At 47.0% G+C, this 18513-nt stretch overlaps 2 protein-coding genes across 9 annotated transcripts in view; both read left to right on the forward strand.

The window, feature by feature from the left end:
• The window catches only part of LOC147571269 (leucine-rich repeat-containing protein 37A2-like), a 62401-nt gene extending 53084 nt beyond the window's left edge, over positions 1-9317 (forward strand). For 7 of the 8 annotated variants that reach the window (XM_086696478.1, XM_086696476.1, XM_086696477.1 and 4 more), the window contains 5 exons: positions 2897-3001; positions 7179-7228; positions 8756-8810; positions 8890-9032; positions 9134-9317. In XM_086696478.1, the coding sequence (XP_086552604.1) occupies positions 2897-3001; positions 7179-7228; positions 8756-8810; positions 8890-9006 (327 nt within the window). In that variant the 3' untranslated portion in view covers positions 9007-9032; positions 9134-9317. Of the gene's footprint in view, positions 1-1096; positions 2516-2896; positions 3002-7178; positions 7229-8755; positions 8811-8889; positions 9033-9133 lie in introns of those variants that run through there. The other variant, XM_086696471.1, reaches the window with a different exon arrangement.
• Positions 9318-14054: 4737 nt separating this feature from the next.
• Positions 14055-17356, forward strand: LOC147571274 (lysozyme-like protein 6). The gene is made up of 4 exons (XM_086696465.1): positions 14055-14079; positions 14265-14423; positions 15317-15395; positions 16689-17356. Exons 1-4 carry the CDS (start codon positions 14055-14057, stop codon positions 16756-16758), a joined length of 333 nt encoding a protein of 110 aa, XP_086552591.1. The 3' UTR covers positions 16759-17356.
• The last annotated feature ends 1157 nt before the right edge of the window (positions 17357-18513 follow it).

Below are 18513 nucleotides of genomic sequence, written 5' to 3' on the forward strand. Positions count from 1 at the left end.
ATACTTTTTCTGTTTAGCACACTGAAGATCTCGTGCCAATTCTTTCTGGCCTGCCAAGTTTCAAAAGAGAGATCAGTCACGAGTCTTATAGGTCTCCCTTTATATGTGAGGGCACGTTTATCCCTTGCTGCTTTCAGAATTTTCTCTTTATCCTTGTATTTTGCCAGTTTCACTATGATATGTCGTGCAGAAGATCGATTCAAGTTACGTCTGAAGGGAGTTCTCTGTGCCTCTTGGATTTCAATGCCTTTTTCCTTCCCCAGTTCATGGAAGTTCTCAGTTATAATTTCTTCAAGTACCCCTTCAGCACCTTTCCCTCTCTCTTCCTCCTCTGGGATACCAATTATGCGTATATTATTTCTTTTTAGTGTATCGCTCAGTTCTCTAATTTTCCCCTCATACTCCTGGATTTTTTTATCTCTCTTTCTCTCAGCTTCCTCTTTTTCCATAACTTTATCCTCTAGTTCACCTATTCTCTCCTCTGCCTCTTCAATCCGAGCTGTCGTCGTTTCCATTTTGTTTTGCATTTCGTTTAAAGCGCTTTTCAGCTCCTCGTGACTGTTCCTTAGTCCCTTGATCTCTGTAGCAAGAGATTCTCTGCTGTCCTCCATACTGTTTGCAAGCCCAGCGATTAATTTTATGACTATTATTCTAAATTCACTTTCTGTTATATTATTTAAATCCTTTTTGATCAGTTCATTAGCTGTTGTTATTTCCTGGAGATGCTTCTGAGGGGAATTCTTCCGCTTGGTCATTTTGGGTAGTCCCTGGAGTGGTGAGGACCTGCAGGGCGCTTCCCCTGTGCTGTGGTGTATAACTGGAGTTGGTGGGCGGGGCCGCAGTCCGACCTGATGTCTGCCCCCAGCCCACCGCTGGGGCCACAGTCAGACTGGTGTGTGCCTTCTCTTCTCCTCTCCTAGGGGCGGGATTCACTGTAGGGTGGCGTGGCCCATCTGGGCTACTTGCACACTGCCAGGCTTGTGATGCTGGGGATCTGGCGTATTAGCTGGGGTGGGTAGGCGTATTAGCTGGGGTGGGCAGGAGGGGCAGGCTTAGCTCGCTTCTCCTTAGGTGATCCACTTCAGGAGGGGCCCCTCTTCTGTGGGCCTCTCATCTGCGCTTGGCTCCGGAGACTCCGTTCTGCTAATCCTCTGGCGGCTTTCTGGGTTATTTAGGCAGGTGTAGGTGGAATCTAAGTGATTAGGTCCCAAGTTTAAATGTCAAATCTTTCCAAAGAAATTGGAAACTGCCCAACCGCAGGAGAAGAGCCTAGACGAGGTTGAGAGTGTGGGGAAAAAGTTCCTGAGAGTGAACAAGGTCATCAAGGGCCCAAAGGGCATACGGAAAAGGCACTTAAAAGAACTGAGACGTCAGAACATCCAGAGGAAACAGAACGCCCAGCCGTCTGTGGAGAACATGGCCAAGGAAAGAAGGCTCAGGAGACCATCCCCAGGGGAGCTTCACGTGGCGCACAGGCCCAGCAAATTAATGGGAAGCTCCTTCAATACAGAGCCTTCGTTCGTAGAGGAGCACAAGGCAGCGGTCTCTTCTTTCCTGAAGCAATACTCTTTGGGCAGGCCTTCTGCCACCCCCGCTCCAAAATCCCCACCTGACGTGAAAAAAAAAAATCAAAAGACTTCATGTACAGCGTTTTTGTTTTAGAAGATGCAAATGCTAGAGTTAGAAATATGAAGGCTTTCGGGCCAGCCTCACACCCCAGAAAAACACACCGCTTTCATAAAAGTCGCTCCCATGTGGTCCACAGAACACCCTAGGCCAAACTGAATCGAAAGTCCAGAAAGGAAAGTTCACTCAGTAATAGACAGCTGCTTGCAAAGAGGCCTCCATCCTCTGCAGTCAGGAGCCTCATAAATTCCCCTTCACGAGAGGATTTTTCATCTCCGGGAGAACTGAGTCCTCAGAAAAATCCTTTTCCAGAATTATTTGCTCCTTCAGGAACTTACAGAGAAAACACTACTGCAGAGAACGCTACTGCCCAAAATGTTTCTGACGAAAATATTTCTACAGGAAACACTACTGTGCCAGCACAAACCCTCCCTGAATTCACAAACCGTAAGAATCTTTCCACTGCTAATTCTACTGTTACTGCAGACAACTCTATGCCGACCGTTAAACAAACCAATGATACACAATGGGAATACCACAATGCGGGCACTGGCTTGCCCCCAAAAGCCACAGGCTTCACTGTGTCAAAGGTGATCTGTTTGAAATTCCGTTAAACCAGCAGCTACAGTCCCTCATCCCCAACAATGACGTGAGAAGCCTCATTTCTCATGTTATCCGGACTTTGAAAATGGACTGCTCCGAGACCCACATGCAGCTGGCCTGTGCCAAGCTCATCTCCAGAACAGGCCTCCTGATGAAGCTTCTCAGCGAGCAGCAAGAAGTAAAGGTGTCCAAGGCAGAGTGGGATACGGACCAATGGGAAAATGAGAACTATATCAGTGAGAGCACAGAAGTCCAGAGTGAACAGAGAGGGCAGGAGTCAAGGGAGGTGAGGATAAATCCCAAAATGTGGGGTCTCGACATTTAGGTGGTTTAGGACATGGACCCAAGCACAAGGACCAGGGGCTCCTAGTCCGGGTCTTGTCTTGGCCACATAATTTTGCCTAAGGCAATGATCTGCCACTTTGCTCATTCAGGAAACAGTGCCGCTGTTCCCAGAGTAGACAAAAAGAGGACCTAACATACAAGATACATAAATTCTTGAAGAAAATGCTAATGATTAAGATTACATATCACATTAGATTTGGTATATTCCTTAAGAACCTATAAGCGATTCATCGGAAAGAATGGGGTTTTAGAGTCGTTAAAGAATAGTTAACTTTCATCCTATCTCTGTTTTCTAAAAACATTGTTCTTTCCCTTTTTTTAGCTCACAAAAGAAGTTCCAGGCTATGGCTATAACAACAAACTCATCTTGGCAATATCTGTGACTGTAGTAGTGATGATTTTGATCATAGTTTTCTGTCTCATTGAGGTAAGGACAACAATTAATTCAGATTCCCAGACTATATTCCTTCTTTATAATAGATTCAGAACCCACAAACTGAAAATCAAAGCCACTTTCCCACCTATCACGACCTGATATCCCTCTTCAGTCTGGAGGAAGGAGATAGGCTTTGTCCTTTCATTGCAAAGTATATTCCAGGGATTTTAAAAGGAACCCCACTGCCGGGAGACATCTGTGGATTGTAACCAAGATAACAAGCCATTAGCTTGTTCTGAGACATTAGGTCTAAGAAGGCCACAGTTGACACGATAGTAAAATTTCTTCAACTCAAAAAAATTATGTCGATTCGATGCACTCACCAGTCATCCTCCTCCTACCACTGATTTCTTTCCTCGTTGGCTAAAATGGTGAGAGAGAAATAGTCTTCACCTTCATGGAGCTATCAGTCATCTCGGAAGAAAGGGCATGGCTTAGAGATAAAAGTGTCATCTTGTTGATTAATTAGATGTACCTACAGCTCTCTCCTCCACTTCGCAAGGCATTGTGTAGACAGGTTCAGTTAAAACCCTGCAGCTAAAATCCTGCATCAGGCTACTCAAAGCTTGTCATAATTACAGTTGCCTATTCCTGGAGCTTGCCTGTTTACCTTTTATTCAATTATGTATGAATTGAATATATATTCAATATATTTATTCAAATATACATATGCTTATTATATATATATGTATATGTATATATATATATATATGTATATATATATATATATATACATATATATATATTGCCATCTGTCATGGCAACCCTCCATTTCAGCCAAAGCAGCCCCCCACCATCCCCTAGTCAGACCATGCCCATTCCTACTTTTGTTGGTGACTTTGCCCACTTGAAATTCCTTTATTTCACTCTGCTGGTGGAAGTCCCATGAGCCTTCAAAAGCCAACTCGAGTTCATCTTTCTTCACAAAGCCTTCCCCGAATACTGTAATACTCCTGGACCTAGTCCTTCTGTGAGATTGTCACCATTTCTTAGGGTCTACAGTGACGCATTCCCCTCCCCTGATAACAAAAATATGCTAAACAGTTTGTTAAAAGGCAGCTCCTCAAGAGAGAAATATCAAGGTCATGGATCAGAGCAGAGATATGTAAGGCTTCCTGGTCTCTCAGACTCGAGTAAAGCCTGACTGGATGTATTAACTGCTAAGGAGAAACATGTCTGTCTTCTGGAGGGTTGGTCAGTAGTAAAGGCATAGAAATGGTGAGGAAGAGACCAACATGGGCAGTGCCCACCTAGCCTTGCCTAAGAGTAGAGATGGCACCTCAGGCAGCAGATGAGAGTCAGGCCCACCAGCCGGGCTGTGCCCGCGGGGCAGATGGATGGATCTAGCTACCTCAGTCCTTTCCATTAAACACTGGATTCAGCTAATTACTTTTCTTCCACTTCTCTTCTCACCAAATAGCCTTCTGATTATACTTCAGCGTGCCACAGAGGCCTGTCTCCACAGGAGGTAATGCCCAATCATGTAGACACAGATGCCCTATCTATGGAACGGATGTTTTCCTTATTGTCAAGTCTTGACCTGACATTCTGATTTTGATCAATCCTGTGACATTGGTGAGGTGATATTGCCTCCATGTAGAAAGAAGTGCGTTCTCTCTTGATGAGATCAGGGTCTGATTTCTCAGCCTAAGAGCCTAGGAACTAGCGTGGGGTCAGCTTACCATGACCTCTGGGAAGAGAAATCATTGGCCATTGTCCAGTCAGTACTCTGCATCTTGAGGTGGCCTGCAGCCTTTTGCTTTTGGGGAAGTTCTATAAACTCCTATTGCTGTTTTAAATTCCTATGTGGTTTAACCTTGTGTGTATATTTTTTTATGTGGTTTCATTATTTCCTCTCCCTACTTAGATGATACACTTTTTGAGGTCAGAGACCATGCAGTTTTTTTCCTGTAGTGGACAATAATGATGTTCAAAGGAAGAGATGAGGCATTGTGTCAATTTCACAAGGAGGAATAATGCAACCTAATATTTATGTGAAGTAGCCTACAGAGTCCAGCAATAGACAGATCCGTGGGTGACTAGGACTTTTGAAATGTTACCTTTTAGAGGCGCCTGGGTGGCTCAGTTGGTTAAGCGTCCTACTTTGGCTCAGGTCATAATTTCATGGTTCAGGAGTTCGAGCCCTGTGTTGGGCTCTGTGCTGACAGCTCAGAACCTGGAGCCTGCTCTGGATTCTGTGTGTGTCTCTCTCTCTCTTTGCCCCTCTCTCACTCTTACTCTCTCTCTCTGTCACTCTCAAAAATAAATAAACATTGAAATGTTACCTTTTAGTATTCAAATCAGTGGACGAAAATAAATAAGTGGTAGTAGAACAACTGCTTAATTATTTGGGAGGAAAATAACAACAGATCCCTATTTCTCACCTTAAAAAAACATATTTCAGTCAATGTAAAAAAAGAGAAACAAGAACCCGCCCAAGTATTAGAAGAAAATAGAATCAATACTTTTATGATCTTGTGGTGAGAAAAAGCTTTGTGACCTGATACCACATGCAGAAACATTTGATAGATTTGATCGTCTTGTCTGATTTATGCTTGGAATAAACCAGACATCTGATTTAATCCCCACAGTCCTGTGAGGATGATATCACCATCCTTCTTTCATACATAGAAGGGGATCAGCTTAAGGCCCCTGTGGCAAAACCCAAAGCAGAACCCAGCTGTGCCTGCAGTCAGCCTGTCTCCTATCCCACGGTTCCGTCTCCTTCACGATAAAAACACTGACAAATATTTGAAACATTGAAATTCAGTGAAAGCCCTTGAAAGGATGAATATATCTCATATGAAGAGAGTTTTATAAATCAACAGGAAGAGGACAAACAATCCAGGGGATCAAGGGGGCAAGGACTACGATGAACAGGAGGGTGTGGACAGTCCGTCACCATATCTGCCTCATGGCTTATGGGACATGGGTCTTGTTAACAAGGCCTTTTCGCCTCATGGTATAAAAACAGTCTCTGATATTTTCTTCTGTACTCTTATAATATTTGTTGTGATTTATTTATTTTTAATCTGTATGGAATCTGTGTGGTGTTTTGGTACGGTCGAGGTAGGGGATCTAACTTTTTTCCCTTACGTAAAGATCCAGTTACTTTAAAATCTTTTATTGAATGGTTCATTCTTTCTTCATGGATCTAAAATACTATTTTTATCTGGACTCTATTCTATCAATCTGGTTTTCTTTTCCTGTATCAGTATCACGCTACATACTTAACTGCAGTTGCTCCGTAAGAACGTATTTTAATGTCTGCTCTGTGATCTTCTTTTTCATACAGTTTGTAGCTATGCTTGCACATTTTCTCTACCAAATGTCAGCTGGCCAGTTTTTGTTTAAAAAACTGTCTTGGGATTTGAATGGGATTGCCTTGACTTTGTAGGTTAATTTGAAGGGAACTGACATCTTTACACTATTCTGGGAAAATAGTGTCTCACATCATGTATTCGTTTCTTCTTAATGTCCTTCAGAAGAGCTTTAGTGTTTTCATCTCATAGGTCTTACCCATTCTTTGCTAAGTTTATTCCTAGGTACTTTATGCCTTTTTATTGATCATTGTAAATGGGATAATTCTTCCGTTTTTTGATTAATTATTTATGGAACATAGGAAAGTCATTGAGGTTTACATGTTGATCTCTTGATTTTATATCTAGCCATCTTACTGAATTCTCATATTTCTTCCAATAAAATTTTAGTTGATTCTCTTGGGCCTTTTAGTTTGTCTGTAATTTCGTATGCAAATACGTCTTAGTTCTTCCTTTCCACCACTCCATTTTTTCCCAGTGCATCAGTTAGGACCTCCTCAACACCAATGAATAGAAGCAGTGATAACACACATCCTACTCTTGTCCTTGACTTTAAAACAGTGCTGCTGTTTAGGTTTCTGGTAGACACTTTTCTTTTCCTCCTCCCAAGAATTTTTATTAGGAATTATCTGTCGAATGTTACCTGAGACAGTCAGTAAAACGTATTACCAGCTGCACACAAGTTAGGTGTTATTGAAGAGTCAAAGGACTATTAAACAAATTCCTGTCCTAGGAAAAGTTATCCTCTCACTGGGTAGAGAAGACCTAAAATGCAAAGGAATGAATAAAGATTTGGAGGGAGTGGTTATTGTGATGGGTAACTGTGATCATGTTCTCTTCCAAAACAGATTCATTCTCATAGAGCAGCAGCCAAGGAAGGTAAAGAAGGAAGCTCAAGGTAAATATTAGTCTGGCAATCGTTAAAGTAGAATTTTAGAACTAGATTTTCAAACTCATCTATTTCAATCCCCTTGTTTTACAGCCAGGAAATCACCAAAGGCAGAAAGAATACATATTTGGCCTAATGCTTTGCCTGGATCCAGCAAAGTTAGCTGCCCAGCCAAACCCGAGTTAGAATGGGACTGGCACAGAGCACCTGCTCACTAGAAAGATCGTGGGGGGACGGGGGTGGAAATGTTCAGACCCTTTGCTGCTGGCGGTGGGCATCGGGCCTGGCCACAGACCTTCTCAGAGGCTCTGGAGAAGGGATAGGGAGGGCCAAAAGTCGTGGGGTGAAGGGGCTAGTCTTCAAGCATGATGGAAGGTGGAATACATGAGTCCGTCCAATAGAGTGGGGGGGGGACTTCCTTCTTCCTCCTTCTGGTTTTCGAGGCCCCGCTCTCCATTCCCTTTATCCAGACCCAATAGAATTTGAACTGGGAGAGACCTTAGATAATCATTTATCTCTTCCTTTTATAATAATGAGATGGAGAAGGAGAAAAGGAAGATGTCTTGCCGGACGGTTGTATCACTAGTACCACTAGAACCAGAAAGAAGATGGTTCCTTTCCAGTTGGGCACGTCTCTGACTACACTGTTCTTGGGCTGTGAACTGCATTTTATGTCACAACTCAGTGCACACATACCGTATAGACATAAGTCCCTTCTAAAACAAACTTACCATACACTCTGATTCTTTCTGTTCTGTTTGAGTTTATTATTTATTTGGGGGGGGGGGAGCAGAGAGAGGGAGAGAGAGAGAGAGAGAGGGAGAGAGAATCCCAAGCAGGTTCTACACTATCAGCACAGAGCCAGACACAGGGCTCAATGTCACAATCTGTGAGATCATCACTTGAGGCAAAATCAAGACTTGGGCTGCTCACCTGACTGAGCCACCCAGGTACCCCCTATTCCGTTTGTATGCAAAAAGAGTATTTTGTGTTTTAGCGCTAGCCGTGTGTTTTAAGGTGATTTCACGACCCACTCCCTCATCTGCCTGCAGTGTGACAGTCAGTGAGCTAGATAACTGCTGGTTGGACTCAGGCATTCACTCGGTGCGATTCATCTCGTAAGGTAAAGCAGCTAGGAAAATGGAAAACCTCCCCACCCGCCAGCAAATGATGCCTGGGAGGCTAAGCCTGGCGGGGACGGATGTAAAATGCTTCTGGAGAGAGTTAGGTGCTTCTGCCGTGTGGTCACCCAGTTTGTTGACTGCACAAGGGCACTTGGCCAAGGGCCAGAAGGGGAGCAGGGTGAAAATCCTGCCTATACTTCATGTCAAGTTACATACAAAGGTCTCCCAGGGACACTGTGGGGCCATTATGGACAGACACAGGACAATTCTGAAAGCCCAGCATGTATGGAATTATTTCTGAGATCCCAGGTCTGTGTTGATTTTGCTTGCTAATAAGACTGGAGAAATACATTGTGAGAGGCATGGAAAATGGTACGAATCACTAATTGTCTGTGTGTGTGTTTCCTTCAAGGGGCTTCTTTGGATCTCTGCTGCGTAAGAGATGCTCAAAGGAAAGTGACAGTCAGGTAAATCTGAGGAGGATAAAGTACCGTGGCTGGAGAAGGCAGGGGAAACGGACCTAACATTGTCCTTTCTGTTTTCTAGGAGGGCTTTTTCTGGAGAAGGCGGCCACTTTGGCTTAGGGACATGTACAGACCTCTCAATGCCACACGCAAGAAAAACATGGCACAGAAGCTACACGACAAGGATTCTTCTCATTAAGATGAGATTTTCCACATGGAACTAGGGTACGTGATTGGGGAAGATTTTCTCTAAAATGAGGCAATTATGAAGAGTTGAATTGTTCCTTTCGAGAGTCAAAGCCTTGGCATTCTTCTCCTTTTCCCAGGGAGGCTGGCAAAGTCACAGCAGAGAAGGCCACAGATTCCACTACTGAAGAGCTGGGTGACGAGAGTGAGACACTATGTGAGGTTGTCACAGAGTGAACGCCGTCCTGCCTCAGGCCACCTACAAAGTTTACTTTCCGATACTCGCTTCTCAGCATTGCTTATAAAATACTTTTTCTTCTCATATTGAAATGTATAAATCCATAACCAATTCTAGCCACGTGGTAAGGAAGTAAAACGTAAACAGTTCAGAATTTATCTACAGACAACAGGGGCCACGGGCGAGAGAAGCAGGACTGAAGCCAGAGTCCCTCGTGGTAGCCAGGATTTCCGCAAGACACAAATGGGCAAAGTAGGGTGAATGGGGCGTCTTTCCCTCATTTCCCTGATACAGTCAGTCTCTGGAAACCGGACAACGTATCTTCAAGGGGCTTAGACTATTAAGTTCATTCACAGCTTATTCTGGTGCTCTCTCCCCTGGCTCACCAAATACCAGTTACTCACAACGCGCTTGACCCCCTGCCCGTAGAGGATCATCTCTTTCTGGCCCCTCCGTGAGGTCTTTGGGGTTGCCAGAGTATTTGGATCGCTGAGCCTACCTCCACTGTCGGGCTGAGGCCTGTCTGTCTTCCCAAGAGCTCAAACTCAGACACAAAATGTGTAGCGGGAAGTAGGGTGTTCCTCAACCTTACAAGCTAGTAGACAATTCCCATTGGGTTTTTGTGTTTGTTTTCTTTAAAAAAAAAAAAAGTCCCCACCCTCAGAGAGCTAGCAGGGAGATGCTGGAGGGTTAGAGTAAAGAATGTGTGAGAGCAGTAATCACCCAGGACTGCCCTGCTCAGGCCTTTATTTCAGAAAACTTATTGGTGGGGGCACTTCCTGTTCACCTGTACCACACTAGCCTCTGCTGACCCCACTGAGGGTCGGATGCGTGCGGCTGGGCTCTCTCCAGTTCAGCCCAGCACCGCACCTACCACTGCTTTCCTACCCAGCTCGGATCAGGGCTGCACGATTCCAAGAGATAATGCAGCACAACGTGCAGAAGACGCAAACATCCCTCCACTTCTGCAGAGGAGGGCGTTAACCAGTCACATTTGGGATGTTGGGAGGAGTCGGGGTGCCTGGGTGGCTCCGTCCGTTGAGCATCCGACTTTGGCTCAGGTCATGACCTCATGGTGTGGGAGTTTGAGCCCTGCATTGGGCTCTCTGCTGTCAGCACAGAGCCCACTTCAGATCCTCCGTCTCCCTTTCTCTCTGTCCCTCCCCCCAGCTCACACACTGTCTCTCAAAAATAGATAAACATTAAAAATAATGAAGTCATCTATACTTTCTGAGTAAATGAATGACAGATTTTAGAAAAAGGACGTCAGAGTCAAAATACAGTAGTGAATAAAAGAAATCCTGAACGAACAAGGTTTGATCATCTCTTTTCTTAATGTCTGTTTATTTTGAAAGAGAGCAAGGGGGGAGGGGCAGAGAGAGAGGGAGAGAAAGAGCCCCAAGCGGGCTCCGTGCTCAGTGTGGAACCCGATGCGAGGGACTCGATCTTACGACCGTGAGATCACAGCCTGAGCTGAAATCAAGAGTCGGATGCTTAACCGACTGAGCCACCCAGGCGCCCCTGACAATCTCTTTACATGCCCCCAAATAAATGCTGGTGGCTTAGCGATAGGTGATGGAATATGGCACCAACCGCTGGCCACCAACAGAGTCCCCCGAGGGGACAGTAGGACTGGGGCACAGCCCAGCAGATTTGGCAGGGTTGGTAGGAACGGTTCCAAGCGGAGTGATTGGCCCATCAGTGCCTCTTCGGCTCTATTAGTTTGCTGCTGCTGGGCAAGGACACCTGTTCTCCGGGTGCCTGTTCCCGTTCCCCCAGCGTTTTAGTGAGAATGGCCCCCAAGTGTCTGTCTCGGTGTGGTGACTTCAGTGAGCCAACAAATAACTGTGTTGAAAGCACAAGACTAGAGAGTAACAGTAATCGGAAGCAGCGGCAGCAGCTAGTTCACTATTTGCTTACTTGGTGTCAAGGCCTGGGTTGGGCGTGTTGCAGTCTTAATTTCGCCCAACAGTCCGTGAAAACATACTTTATTATCCCCATCTGGCAGATAAGGGGACAGGGCTTAAAGGATGTAGGTAACCTGTTCAGGTGCCCAAAGCCGCAAATCCAAAACTGCCAGGTAGGGGTTTAATCCAGGCCGGTTAACTCCAAAGCCTGCTGACGGTTATACTGCCCTGCTGCAGGGTGCAGGGGTACAGAGACGTCTAAGCCATGGTTACCATCAAAGAATCAATAATTAGAACGATGAGGATGGTGGCAGCTACTGTTTGTTGAGCACCTGCTTTGAGCCAGGCGCAGTACCAGGCCCTGTAGTCACTCTTAGGTCACAAGGGCAGAAACTCCTCATGCCAGCCCAAACTCCTTAATGAGCTGGGTGGAGCGGGGGCTGGTGGTGACTTTTTGAATAAGAGAGGTGGACACAGAGACAGAGCTGACGAGAAACCAAGAAGACCCATCTGTGCATCGTTGGGCTTCCCAAAGTGTGGGCCGGGATTCCAGGCAACTCCATTCTCCTGTTTTGGAATATTTCCATTAGCGCAAATGTGGTTCATAGAGTGAAGCTTAGACAATGTTGTTTCTATAACACTACCTCAAATTTGCACAATACTTATTAGTCTCAAATGCTACCCTGCCATATTTCTTTTAATTATTTTTTTTTAATTTTTTTTTCAACGTTTATTTATTTTTGGGACAGAGAGAGACAGAGCATGAACGGGGGAGGGGCAGAGAGAGGGAGACACAGAATCGGAAACAGGCTCCAGGCTCTGAGCCATCAGCCCAGAGCCCGACGCGGGGCTCGAACTCACGGACCGCGAGATCGTGACCTGGCTGAAGTCGGACGCCCAACCGACTGCGCCACCCAGGCGCCCCTCTTTTAATTTTTTTAATGTTTATTTTTGAGAGAAAGAGAGAGAGCGCGTGCGGGCAGAGAGAGAGGGAGACACAGAATGTGAAGCAGGCTCCAGGCTCTGAGCTGTCAGCACAGAGCCCGATGCGGGGCTCGAACCCATGAACCACGAGATTATGACCCTCTCTGCCACTCCTCCACTCGCACTCTATGTCTCTGTCTCTTGCTCTCTCCAAAATAAACATTTAAAAAAATTTTTTTAAAACAACAATAAGCATTTATTCCTCAAAAAACATCTTTTTTAATGTTTATTTTGAAGAGAGAACAAGAGAGAGAGTACAAGCAGGGGAGGGGCAGAGAGGGAGACATAGGATCTGAAGCAGGCTCCAGGCTCTGAGCTGTCAGCACAGAGCCCAATGCGGGGCCCGAAGCCATGAATGGTGAGACCATGACCTGAGCCAAAGTCAGACGCTCAACCAACTGAGCCACCCAGGCTCCCCATTCCTCAAAAGTTTTGAGTCAAAATTTCGGGAATAGCTTGGGCACTTCTGCCCCTGGGTCTTTGGTGAGATTCTCAAGATACCACAGGGCTGCAGTCACCTGAAGGCTTGACTGAGTCGGAAGGGTCCACTTCCAAGGTGGTTCACTCACTTAACATGGCTGTCAAGGGGGTTGGAGGGAGGCCTCAGATCCTTGCCATATGAGCCTGCCCACATGCTGTTTGACTGAATGTCCTCACAGCATGATGGCTGGGTACCTCCAGAGTGAGTGAGCTGAGAAAGAGAGACAGAAATGACAGAAGGTAGCCTTCCTATGACCTCACCTCAGACGGCACAGAGCAGCATTTAGCAGTGACTTAGTCACTAAATCCAGTTCCCATTCAAGGGGTGGGAATTTAGACCCCACCTTTTAAAGAGAGAAGAGTCGGGGTGCCTGGGTGGCTCAGTTGGTTAAGCGTCTGGCTTCAACTCAGGTCACGATCTCGCGGTCCATGAGTTCGAGCCCTGCGTCAGGCTCTGGGCTGATGGCTCAGAGCCTGGAGCCTGCTTCGGATTCTGTGTCGCCCTCTCTCTCTGCCCCTCCCCCATTCATGCTCTGTCTCTGTCTCAAAAATAAATAAACGTTAAAAAAAAATAAAAATAAAGAGAGAAGAGTCAAAGAATTTGTGAACATATTTTATTTTTTTCCAGCACTCATTCAGTAGATCTTTTTTTTTTCAATATATGAAATTTATTGTCAAATTGGTTTCCATACAACACCCAGTGCTCATCCCAAAAGGTGCCCTCCTCGATACCCATCACCCACCCTCCCCTCCCTCCCATTCCTCTTCTGCTCCTGGTCACCCCCTATGTGGCCATCTTTCCATCATTCATCTTTCGAAGCCAAGTTCAAACAGCAGCCCTCCCCGAGAAGCCCCTCCCAACATTCTATATTCCTTCCACAATTATTAACTGAGCACTTACTATGTACCGGGAACTGTTTTAGGGGCTGGGGACAGAGACATCAACAAAGCCCCTTCCTTCACAGTGTTCGCATTCTAGGGGGAGAGGCGAGTCCCAAACACACACACAAACATATGAAGCACTTCCTGGTGGTGATAAATGTTATGCAGCAGAATAAAGCCAGGGGAGTGAGAGGTAACCTTGTCCTTGAAGGGGAAGTCAAGGAATACCTCTCTGAGGCGGTGACATTGAGCAGCACTGAATGAGGCAAAGGACCGGGTCACCCAAATGTCCGGGGAAGAGCATTCCAGGCAGAGGGAGCAGGCAGTGCAAAGGCTTCGTCCTCCTCCATGGTGGGGCTAGCTTCCTTCTGCCCAGATTTTGCACACACCTGTCTTGTGCTGTCCTTCTCGTTTTATCTTGTCTTACGGTCCTTTAAGGTGTGCGTCTTCATTCTTGTACTATAGGCCCTCTGAAGGCACCAGCTGCCTTTGACCCAGCTAAATGTCCCTCACTGGGTTTTGCACGGGTCACGGCACACAGCAGGCGATCATCAAGTGCAGGAGACGCGGATGGACAGCGGGATGATGAGCGGTTGTACTGAGGGCCAGGTGGATGGACCGAAGGGCGAGGGGAGAAGCTAATGGGTGCTTCCAGCCAGCTTGCCCCATCTAGCCTCTTAGGCCTTGTTCCTTTCTTCTGCTTCCCCGTCTCCCTTTCTCCTCCGTATCCTTTGTCCCTCAGTTCAGAGCCCTCTAAAAACTTCTTCTCCCTGTTCTAAGGGCTGTGCCTGGCTTTTGTGGAGAGCAACTGCAACCTATCAAAGGTAAATGAAAATGCAGACGGCAGCTTCGACTATGGCATCTTCCAGATCAACAGCCACTACTGGCGCAGTGACTACAAGAGTCACTCGGAAAACATGTGCCACGAGGACTGCAAAGGTCTGGCCGGGGTCTCAGGGTGGGAGAGGTGAGAGGATGAGTGGGGTCTACTCTCAGGACTTCTCTTCCCACTCCAAGCCTGGGAATGCACCCAGAGGGATGGCCCGAGGAGTCCAGGAATGCCTTTGCTGAGCAGAGGATTAGACTAGTGGCTACGATGCCCCTCCGGTTAGGAGATTCTCCGGGGTGCAGGCTCCAGAAAGGCTCTGCACACCCAGTAGCAGAGGACAGCAGCGGCCAACCTTTATCGAGAGTGTGTTCTATACTAAGCACGTCCCATGCCAGCTTCTCATGCGGTGGAAACTATTATGATCCCCGCTTCACAGACGAGCAAACTGAGGCTCATAGAACCAGTGCTGAATGCCAGACTGGTGGCCCTGAAGGCTCAGCTCTAACCATCAAGTGCTGACTTTGTTTGGTTAAAGGCCTGGTTGATTGGAGGCCAAGGACAAACTCCCCACCTCAGAGCCACTCCTGGAGGCTCCACAGGTCCATGACTTTGCCCCTTACTCCCTCTTTGGTACTCTGATCGACATCCCTGCACTCTTCACCTGAAGAGCCTCTCTCATTAGGCAAGGTTTACCTTGGCCTCTGTGCTGCCTGTTTTGACATTTCCTTTCCCTAGAAACCCTCAAACGTGGCGTGAACCAGCATGTACCCTAGCTAGGATGTGTGGTGGTAAACATACATTTACTCCTGCCCCTCCTGCCCCCACCCCTAGCCACTCTTGACCTCTAGCAGCCATTGTAGGGATATCTCAGTGGGCCTCTGGGAGGGAGCCCTTGCCTAATCTGGAAGGACTCAGCCCCTGGGGGGCAGGGAGAGCCAGTGTCTGCCTCAGTCTCTGGGACTGTCCTCTGTGTTCTCACGGGTATTCTCTGTCTCCCCTTCAGAACTGCTGAGCCCCGATCTTCTCTCAACCATCAACTGTGTGAAAAAGATTGTGTCTGGACCAGGGGGAATGAAGAACTGGTGAGGAGGTCACTGTGGGACTAAGTTAGCAGGCAGAGCCCCAAGAAGGATGTAGTGACAGGAGGGGACAGGAGGCAAGGACTCGACCCCTTCTAACCATCTAGAAAAACGTGGGAGAGCGGCGGGGCTCGGAAATGGGACTTATAAGACTTGGGATCTGGGTCTTTCTCTGATGTTGTATTAAAACCGTTTTGGACACAGTAGCAAAGCAACTTGAGTTAGCTGAGTGAGATGGCTTCGGAGGGGACAAGGTGTCTCACCGAGCTTACCCAAGGGGTCTCTTCTCGGGAAGAGAACGGAGGCGGAGCTGGGAACTGTCAGTGTGGCTTTCCTGACAAGTTTCTGCCTCCTCGTGTATTTCCTTCACTACTTTCTTTGTAGAGCAGTATATTCTGCTCCACATTCCAGAGGACAGATCGTGGCTGCCCCCAAGCTAACGGGCTAATGTTCTGAGCAGTCAGGGAGGCTGGCTAGTCTCAGCCCCGGAGTCCAAGGGGCTGGGATAGAGAATCTGATTGGCTCAGCTTGGACCCATCATCCCCGAGTGGTTCAATGAGCTGTAAGTGTGGGAGCAGTTAAGCAGTACCATCATGCTGGCCACGGGTGGGGGATGGGGCTGGCCCTCTCCATAATTCGCAGCAACATTTTCTATAAAAGGTGCGTAGCTCCTCAGCTGAGCAAATACCCCCAAAGCTGTCAGCTTCCCAATGGTAGACAGTGCAATGGTTGCTTCACTTTTCTGAGCTTCAGATTGGAGATAGATGATAGATAGATAGATAGATAGATAGATAGATAAGTTGCCTCTACAGGTGCCTGTGAGGATGGAGGGGGTTAAGTGCCTTGTCTACTCTAGGAACACCATGCGGAAGAGACGCTGACGGCTATTAGGGATGACCCTCTCTGGAGGGAGAGTCGATAGTTGCCCCTGAGATTGACGGATTGGTTATGTATGTACGTATGTATGTATGTATGTATGTATGTATGTATTTATCTTTCTGTGTGTTTAGTGACTCTCAGCCTTGTAAAATGGTGCGCTCCCCCTTCGGGGCCAGAGGAGGATTTGAAAACATGGGAGCATACTGGACGGGGGGAGGAGCCAAACACCACAGAGAAGAGAAATTTAAAGGAAGGCTCAGAGGGGCCACAGGGGGACAGACCAGAGAGCGAACAATGAAGGGGGTTCTGTGCATTGCCGTGCTGTGCTGTGCTGTGCGTTCACTAAGTGCTGGGTCATGGATGTGGAGAAGGAGCTACTAAGTAGGAAGCAAGAACCCAGCCTTCTTCTCTCCACAGGGTGGCATGGAGGTTGCACTGTGCGGGCAGGCCACTCTCCTACTGGATGACGGGGTGTCACAAGGAATGAGACAGGCGTGGAGCCATTCCAGCGTTCCTCTTCTCGCCTGGGGATCCTTCATGCCTTCTTCCTCTTGCCTCCACTTCACGTTATTTTCTTTCCTTCCCATGTTCAAAAAGGACTGACCAGAGCCCCAGGAATAAATGGTTTTCTAGGGCTTTCTCCTTGTACCCATCCAGGCCCAGGCCCCTGGTTCCTGACTGTCATTCGCAAACCAAGAGAGGACCACAGTGAAGAAGTTGTTATATCTGGGGAATTGTTAAAGCATTCCTTGTGCAAAGAATGTGTTGATTTATTCATTTTTAATTCCAGATATCTTCGAGTACCTAGTATGGCAGGAGGGTGGTAGGTACTAGAAGAAGCAAGGTAAATCATAACTATTGTTCTTGAGGTGTTCACCATCTGCCTGGAGAGGCAGAGACATACACGAATACTGGCTACAGCGAATGAGTGGATACATACAATGAATACATGGTGCTGATGTGGAGTTGAACCTGCAAAATGACAACGCAAAGACAGAAAAGGGGCAGTTGGAGGAATGTTCTACCCATGGCTACAATCGGAACTGCCTGAATAAACTGTCCCACCTGGGCCACTGCTGTCCCTACTTCTGAGCCTTAACTACTTCAGCTCTGAAGTGAGAGATTTGACATTTGAGTGGTTCCCAGACTTTTGGATTTCACAGACCTTTCTCAAAGGTTACTTTGTTTGGCCTCACAAAGGAAACACTATGGGACAAGGGTTTCTGAGGAGGCAGAGGCCTCCGGGTGCTGCCAGACCTCTGTGGCGTCTGCCTTTCCCTGTTCGGGAGCCACCACTGAAAGCTGCTTGTAGTAGACACTGTGGGGCCCCTCCAGCTGCTGTTAGGGCTGCTGATAATGGCTCACAGCTGCCCCTTCCTTGGAATTATCTTCAGCTGACAGGAGCCGTCTTGCCCTCAGACCTTGGCCAATGACTGGTGGACAAAGGTTACACAAGACCATTCCCTTTGCCTCCGGGTGGAGCGGGCTCTACTCTCCAGATATTTGGAGCTGGGGCAGCTGACCTTATGTTTACCATCCAGAAAGAAGCAGACATCTCTTTCCAAGGCAGCGAAGGTGTGTCTGAGTCTTGAATACCAGTGTATTCAAGTATAATCCAAGTATAATTCAAGTGTATTACTAGAGGATGGTGCTAGGATCACTGGCAGAGAGACTCATTGACCAAGGGCCGCTAGTCAGACCCACTGGGGTCCCTGGGGAGCAGAAGATGCCAGCTAGTGTCTGTTTGAGCCTATGCACCTCGCTCTCCTCCACCATCTTGGGGCCCATCCGCTCACACAGTGACATGATTTTCAGACCCGTTGAGGTTACTTCCCCTTGGCTCCCTGCCTTTCCTCTGATTAACAGTCAGATTTTTATTATTCATCCACTTCTTCCCGATTTGGAATCCTTGAGAATGAGTCACCTTTTCTTCTGAGTTTGGGAGAGCCAAGTTTTCAAGCCTTGTTAAGTGATTAGGGGGATGTAGCACTGAGAGTTAACACCTGCATTTAACCAATCTACCCCCCACCCCGATCTCTCTCTCCCATTCCTACATTCATGCAGTAAAGTGAGTAGGTCTTTCCTACTAGGGCTGATGGCTCTCTGCAGTACTGTGATAATACAACACAGGGCACATGCTGGTGAATGTGTGTGTGGTTCCCAGGATTTTTTGTTCTTTTTTAATGTTTATTTACTTATTTTGTGTGTGTGAGAGAGAGAGAGGGAGAGAGAGAATCCCAAG

This window comes from Puma concolor, unplaced genomic scaffold (genome assembly GCF_028749965.1).
Source record: "Puma concolor isolate L17-30 unplaced genomic scaffold, mPumCon1.1.hap2 unalloc_scaffold_34, whole genome shotgun sequence".
Lineage (NCBI taxonomy): Eukaryota > Metazoa > Chordata > Mammalia > Carnivora > Felidae > Puma > Puma concolor.

Bases quoted from the DNA above. Each gene is read 5' to 3' on its own strand.
- LOC147571274 (XM_086696465.1), top strand. From the start codon at position 14,055: ATGGACAGCGGGATGATGAGCGGTT. The intron at 14,424-15,316 runs GTCTGGCCGGGG...TCTCCCCTTCAG, and splicing joins GTGCCACGAGGACTGCAAAG to AACTGCTGAGCCCCGATCTT. The intron at 15,396-16,688 runs GTGAGGAGGTCA...TTCTCTCCACAG, and splicing joins CCAGGGGGAATGAAGAACTG to GGTGGCATGGAGGTTGCACT.